Below are 6991 nucleotides of genomic sequence, written 5' to 3'. Positions count from 1 at the left end.
TTCTCCTTTCCTCGGTCCAATGCAAGCTGCCACACGGCAGGATCTCCCTTCTGGCGTTCTCCCGCCATGCCGTGAAGCTTCCAAATGCGCGTCGCCTCATTAATTACTTGTTCTCTATGAAGTGTGCTATATATACGCCTCACCCTCGCAACACCATAGTTCGCAGCACCTAGCTACGTAGTTTATAGCACTATAGCAGTCAATACTCACCACTAGCACGTACCGGATCGGAAGCCGGCGGCAAGGAAGAAGAAGAAGGAAGCAAAGCTATCCCATCCAGCATCGCCGACTCGACGAATTGACCACCATCGCATCTCAGCAAAGACACCGATCGAGGATGGTTGTCGCCGCGCCGTCGTCGCAATCTTGCAGCAGCAGCAGCAGCGAGCTGGGGTCGCTGTTCGCGGCGTTCGACGCGGACGCGGACGGGCGGATCTCGGCGTCCGAGCTGCGCGAGTGCATGCGGGCGACGCTGGGGGCCGAGGCGGCCGTGTCGGCGGAGGAGGCGGAGGCGCTGGTGGCGGACGCGGACGCGGACGGCGACGGGCTGCTGGACGCCGCCGAGTTCACCCGGCTCGTGGCGCGCCTGCAGCAGGACGCCGGCGAGGAGGACCGGCACCGGGGCCTGCGCCTGGCGTTCGTCATGTACTCCGAGACCGAGAATAATATGGAGGCCGGGTGCATCACCCCCGCCAGCCTGAGGCGGATGCTCGCCAGGCTCGGCGAGCACCAGGACGTCGACGAGTGCAGGCACATGATCTGCAGGTTCGACCTCGACGGCGACGGCGTGCTTAGCTTCGACGAGTTCAAGATCATGATGAACGCCGCCTGATGACGCTGCTGCTGCTGCTGCTGGTGTTCGTGCTTGCTTGTTCATATGGGGTTGCTTCATCATTCATTCATTATTTGGTTAATTCGTTGTTTGTGTATGAAATAAGTAATTAGTTGCAGCTAGGATTGTAAGCTATGTTGTGATGTGCATAGTCGTTATTCGTTGATATGTTCAGCGTGCAGTGCTGTTCTTCATACATATATTACCAGTTCCTTCCCTTGTGAAGCTGAATTGCCCATTGTTTATTTGATTTGTCACTATCTAAAAGAAATACTGAATTTGTAGCCTTGAAAGTTCAAACTTCAAAGTGTGTACATGGAGTCTAGAACAGTGCGTAGGTCCCTCGTCGTGCCGTGTGCATCTGACATTTTCACGTCGTCTCTAACCTGGTGCTGCGGTCAACAATCCGACGAAACCTGAAGGAAAGCGAGCTAGGAAGGTGATCAGCGTCACATCAGCTTCAGCCAGCGCGCCAACGGGGCGTCATTTATGACGAGGAAACGCGGTCCAAACGGAAACCAATGGGCCCAGTTCCGCCTGTGACGACGGGACGTTCCCGCGTGTTCGTGGTCGGCGGTGGGCCAGGCGGCCAGGCCCGTGTGTGTGTGGTGCAAACGCCAATCTTTTCCGGCAACGTGGCCGCGCGGCGGTGTGAATCACCGCCACTGGTAGCAGCATTTGGCAACCGAGGGCTCGTTTAAATCCGGTGCGTAAAGTTTTAAGTGTCACATGGGTTATCACAAGAAATGTTGTATGGGATGTTTAGATATTAATAAAAAAATAAATTATAAAATCCATCAGTAATCCGTTTGACCAATTTATTAAACTTAATTAATTTATCATTAGCACATGTGTTATTGTAGCACCACATTATCAAATCACAAACAAATTAGACTTAAAAGATTTGTCTCGTAAATTAGTCAGAAACTGTGTAATTAGTTATTTTTTAATCTATATTTAATACTCCATGCATATGTCAAACATTCGATGGGATAGAGAGTAAATTTTAGAGAGAGAAACTAAACAAGGCCTGAGTAGGTATAATGTGGTACTAGTGGTCTCGGCTAAAATGGCCTGGTCATGATGTGTTTTGTTTTAGGCCATGCCGATTTTGGTAAAATGAACTTGTTTCATTGAATGTTCTGGTTTAGATTAGTTTCCCAGAACAAACTCGACTGTGGCCCTGTTCGCTTGTCTTAGAGCCATACTTTTTTTAGCAAAAGAATAATATTTTTTCTCTCACAATAAATTAGCGAGCACAGCCTGTATATAATAGTTGACTGGGAGTGAGCTAGACTTTTCCCACCTAAGGCCTTGTTTGGATGCGCATGTATTCGTCTCAATCCATATGTGTTAAAGCGGATTGGAGTAGAATTAAACTAAATTTCATTCCATTCCACTCCAACACATATGGATTGAGGTGGATATATATGCATTAGATCGGCATCAATTCACTCCAATCCACCCCAATACATGTGGATTAAGATAAATTCGATAACATCCAAACAAGACATAAAAGTACGAAACCCACAACAAAACCATCGAATGGGTCTGATTCACACAGTAATTATTGCTAGAAGGCGATTCCTGCTGAAGGTGAATATGCTAGATAAAGCAAAAGCAATCACCATGTATGTAGTTTTCAATGTTTTGAAAATCTGTCTATGGCCATGTTTGGTATAGCTTATCTGGGAAGCGTTTTTTCAGATAAGCTGCACAAATAGAGTAAAAGCGGCGGTTCAAATAAGTTGGTCTGATCTAGCTTCTGTTTTTTTATTATAAATGGGAGTCGTGGGAATAAGCGTGGTCAGAATAAGCTGCTGAAAACGTGACGTTTGGTTGTTGATTTCAGCTTATTTTGGCCATAAGCAGCTTATAAGCTATACCAAACAGGTCCTACGTTCATTTGCAGTTATTTCCCATCATTTCGCTATACATATTTTTCCTTCTGTCTCATGTTTTAAAAATCTGATTTATCTTTTTTTATCTCTAAGAACGATTTGTGCACCAAAACTAGGCCTGCAGATCGGGCCACGTCGCCCGCAAACCCGCTAGCCGTGAGATCCGACCAAGACGCGATATTGACCGTCCAATCGGAGGCGTAGCGGGTATCTCACCCGTTAAGTCATCCACCCGGAAGGTCGTGAATCCTCATGAACCCGCTCGCGGGCGACTCCCACAACTGCCTCTTCCTCCTAGCGTGGGCGCTGCATTCCCGGCCATATCCCAGCGCGAGTGAGGGCCCCGACGACCCCGATGTAGGCAGTGTGCGGGCACGGCGAACCCGGCTGCTCCGGTCGCAACCATCCCGGCGCGGGCGGGGGGGGGGGGGGGGCTGTGGCCCCTGCGACCCTGGCGCAGCCGGCGATACGGGCGTGGCGGCTCCGGCCACCCTAGAGCCATCCCGACAAGGACAGGGGCCCCAGTGGCCGCGACAACCCCAGCGCAGGCGGGCTGCGGGCGCAACATCTCCTGCCGCTCTGGTCCCGGCCATCCCATGGACCTCGATCGCCCTAGCCCATCACCCCCGGAGAGATGGCCCGCGCTGTTCCTGCCAAAGAGCCGGCCTCCCTCTCCGACTATTATGGCATCCCGACCCCTAGACCACCTGTCACAGGCTCACAGCTGCGGTCGCGGCCGCGACCACCATCATCTCAAATGTCATGGTAGATGTCAACATGGAGGCTGCACACAACATATTTGATGAAATGTCCATCCAGGTATATCCTGGTGAATGCAAACAATGCTTATTTCTTCTTCTGTTCGTCTTTTATTAAATGCAAGTGCACAAGATAGTGCCATGAGTAGGGCTTGCAGAGTTTAGCTGAAGACCCATTAAGGCTGCAACAAGGTGCACCAAAATTACTTCTCCCTTTATTTTAAATGTGAAGCTAAAAGCACAATGAAAACAAATACTAGAGAGGACATTGCTGCATTCCAATCACAATATATGTTATTTTGCTTTCTGGACTGCACAATAAGGTCCAGAGAACTGGTATGCTTTTATCATTCAAGGTATTCTGTATGCCATTTGGAACCACACTTATCTGAGGTGGTCAATTCAATTTGCTTCTCTCATTGACTGTTCTAAAATAATTAATCATACTTGCAGAATCCGAACATGGCCGGATCCATCCTCCCTCCCGTCGGATCTGTGTAGAGCACCAAGTAGGAAGCCACCGGAGGCCAAGGACAGCGGTGGCATGGTGGAGGATTGGGGCCAGGCCGCCAGGGACAGTGATGGCGCTGGCCACTGCCTCCTACGCGTCTGCTCCCCGTGCTCCGCCTCCCTCTGCTCTATTGTGGCGCTGCAGGCAGCGTCGCTCGCTACCCTACCGGACGGGCCAAACCCTAAAGTCCAGCATGCGCTCTCTCCCCTTCCCTCAACTCCCTCTCCTCACTGTGGGGATCCTGGCCCCCCTCCCCCCTCTTCATTGCAGCGGATGGGCAAAACCCTAAACTTCTTTTGCTCTTGCCCTTCTCTTGTTTTAAATTGTGCAGATCATGTGCAGAACTGATGTCCTTCATGTTATCTATTGAGGTTTTGGGATTGTGCAATGATGAACTGATATCCATCGCCATCTCTTTCCACTTTCATTTAGGTCTGAAACATCTAGAACTAAGGTTATGGTGTGTGCTTACCCTGGGGCATAAGGCTTGGTCAGTGCCTCTATGTTTTTCTGATTCTTGCAAAACAATATGTTGATTCTTTAACCTAAAGAAATTCACTCAACGAATTACACAATCACTACTTTTCTGTAGTTTATGAGGAAACAACTGGGCTGATGGTTAATGACACAGTGTTGAGGACAAGAAAGGTAATGTTTGTGTTGATTTCTACATGTAGTTGTGTAGGCTCCTTGTTTTTTTCCTCTAACTACGTCATGGTTATTTTCATGTAGCCTCTCTCAATTGAATTGGGGCTTGGCATTCTTGGAACAATTTTGATGGAATTCAGTTACATAGATGTAACAAACACATAGCAGTATGAACATATTTTTTCTGTTTTATCTGCAGCTTGCAAATGGTTCACCAGGTCTGGGATGGCGGTAGTAATATTAGATGGTGTGTTAGGTTGGTACACATTTGATGAGCTGATCTCATGTTGACTACCTTCAGGTCATATATAGAACTCAAGTAGCATCGTTTCTTCTTTGTATGAGCTCAGCCATGTCTTTGAAAAGTTATTTTTCCTAAAGAAGTGTTAGACTATAGATTTTTTGTCCAAATTGGCATAACAAATCCCTGGAACTATATACAATAGGAAGTGTGAATTATCAGTATCTTACTCAATGATTTTATTATTGTGAATGGATATATATCAGAAAGGTCAGCTCTGTCTCCATGACATATAGTTTGAAGCTTGGGATCTACTCTGCAAAATTCTCCTTCACCTTCAGGCCACTCTTCAGTATTTGTACTGGTATGATCACTTTGTCCCCTTAGAACAAGAACGCTGCCTATGTCTTTTGCAATCCCATTTGTTGCCCATGTATTTTGCCAAATGGAGCACAGGAGAGAAAAAGTTTTGAGAAACAGATCACACACAATGACTATATGACTGATGCCATGCTTGTGTTGTGTTAGTTATGTAGTTGGGTTGGATTTGGTATTGCTCTTTTATCATGCAAACCAACAACTTAAAAATTACCAATTTTTATTCCTATATGCTTTCTTAGTCATATAAAGAAATAACACATGTATATATTCTACTTGCCTCTTTCACATTGCCCATGGATATTATACTTGCCTCTTTCACACAATGACTATATTCTACTTGTCAATGCCATGTGTTTTTAGCAAGGGTTGCATCACTGCCGGTCATTCATTTTTTCTACTGAACTGTTACAGGTCATTGCATCTCTTGCCTTTGTGTTACTGTTGCTTGAGTCTTGACTACCAGCGACCCACATGATCAAACCAATTGTTCAGAGGTTCCTTTCTTCTTTAGTATTTTATAATGTTACTGTATTGCAACGCCAAGCTGTCTTCACACCATCTATGTTTTACTGATGATTTGGTCCCCTAAACTATCAACCAGCATGAGTTCACAGCTACATGAGCAAGGGCTATCCCCTGTTATCTATGTTTTCTTTAGAAACCTCTACAAAGAATAATATCAGGTGTAACAACATCAAGGTGTTCCTGTTCCATTCCTTTTGTCAGATTTCTTCTACAATGTGCTAGAATTTCCATATAGATTAAGCCTTGAATTTTTAGTTTGATACAATTTATATGCACATTGTGAAATTTCAGAACAAGCCAACCACTTGGAATATAATTGTACATTTCAAATGTTTGCTGTGATAAATGTGTTAGTTCTCCTGATGACATATTTGTGGTTTATAGAATATGTGTAAATTAGATTAAAAGGGCAATGTGGTGCCGCCGCTGCTTGCAATTGCCAAGTGGATGAATCTGATCAGCGCAGAAATGGGCATCTCGAGGCCACAACCAACTTTGAGGGTATGTTTGTTTCAATGTACTTGGATCATCTGTTCTTACATTCCTTAACTCGCTGCCAGCTAAAAATGTGAACCATCTCCATGCTATTGTATTTCTCCTAATCAATCATGTCCTTAATACTTTGAGAGAATTCCTTATTTGACACTGGGAAAATGAGTCGTTCCTTTCTTGGCCCTGAAATTTTTCTTCGTTCCCTATTTGACACTCACTTCAACTTTCATCCCTAATTTGACACTACCGTCAAATCCGTTAGCTAACGGTGTTAACTGGATGTTAAAAGACATTTTTGCCCCTAGAAAAAAAGCGGCGAAGCAAATTTGAGAGGAAAAAAAACCTGCGCCCGCCTCTGATGCATGCACCCAGCTGCAAAAAAAAGGCGCCTTTTTTTCCTCTCAAATTTGCTTCACCGCTTTTTTTTTCTAGGGGCAAAAACATCTTTTTAACAGCTAGTTAACACCGTTAGCTAACGAATTTGACGGTAGTGTCAAATTAGGGATGAAAGTTGAAGTGAGTGTCAAATAGAAAACGAAGAAAATTTCAGGGCCAAGAAAGGAACGACTCATTTTCCTAGTGTCAAATAAGGAATTCTCTCTAATACTTTAGCTTCTAACTTTCTAGCATTCCACATGAATAGTTTAATGTCTTTAACCTTTTTCCATTGAATAGCAAACCACCATTCGCCAAATATATGAC

General features: G+C 45.4%; 1 protein-coding gene and 1 long non-coding RNA gene across 2 annotated transcripts; both read left to right on the top strand.

Moving 5' to 3' along the window:
- Positions 1 to 224: 224 nt before the first annotated feature.
- Positions 225 to 1048, top strand: LOC136530570 (putative calcium-binding protein CML19). Its single transcript, XM_066523293.1, has one exon. It carries the CDS (start codon positions 338 to 340, stop codon positions 830 to 832), a length of 495 nt encoding a protein of 164 aa, XP_066379390.1. The 5' UTR covers positions 225 to 337; the 3' UTR covers positions 833 to 1048.
- Positions 1049 to 3164: 2116 nt separating this feature from the next.
- LOC136530567 (uncharacterized) lies at positions 3165 to 6227 on the top strand. Its single transcript, XR_010777809.1, has 6 exons — positions 3165 to 3552; positions 3945 to 4492; positions 4595 to 4650; positions 5158 to 5255; positions 5684 to 5766; positions 6182 to 6227. It is a non-coding gene; the product is annotated as an uncharacterized lncRNA (long non-coding RNA).
- The last annotated feature ends 764 nt before the right edge of the window (positions 6228 to 6991 follow it).

Source organism: Miscanthus floridulus, unplaced genomic scaffold (genome assembly GCF_019320115.1).
Source record: "Miscanthus floridulus cultivar M001 unplaced genomic scaffold, ASM1932011v1 fs_157_3, whole genome shotgun sequence".
NCBI lineage: Eukaryota > Viridiplantae > Streptophyta > Magnoliopsida > Poales > Poaceae > Miscanthus > Miscanthus floridulus.
This window is presented reverse-complemented; position numbering and strand designations above follow the sequence as displayed.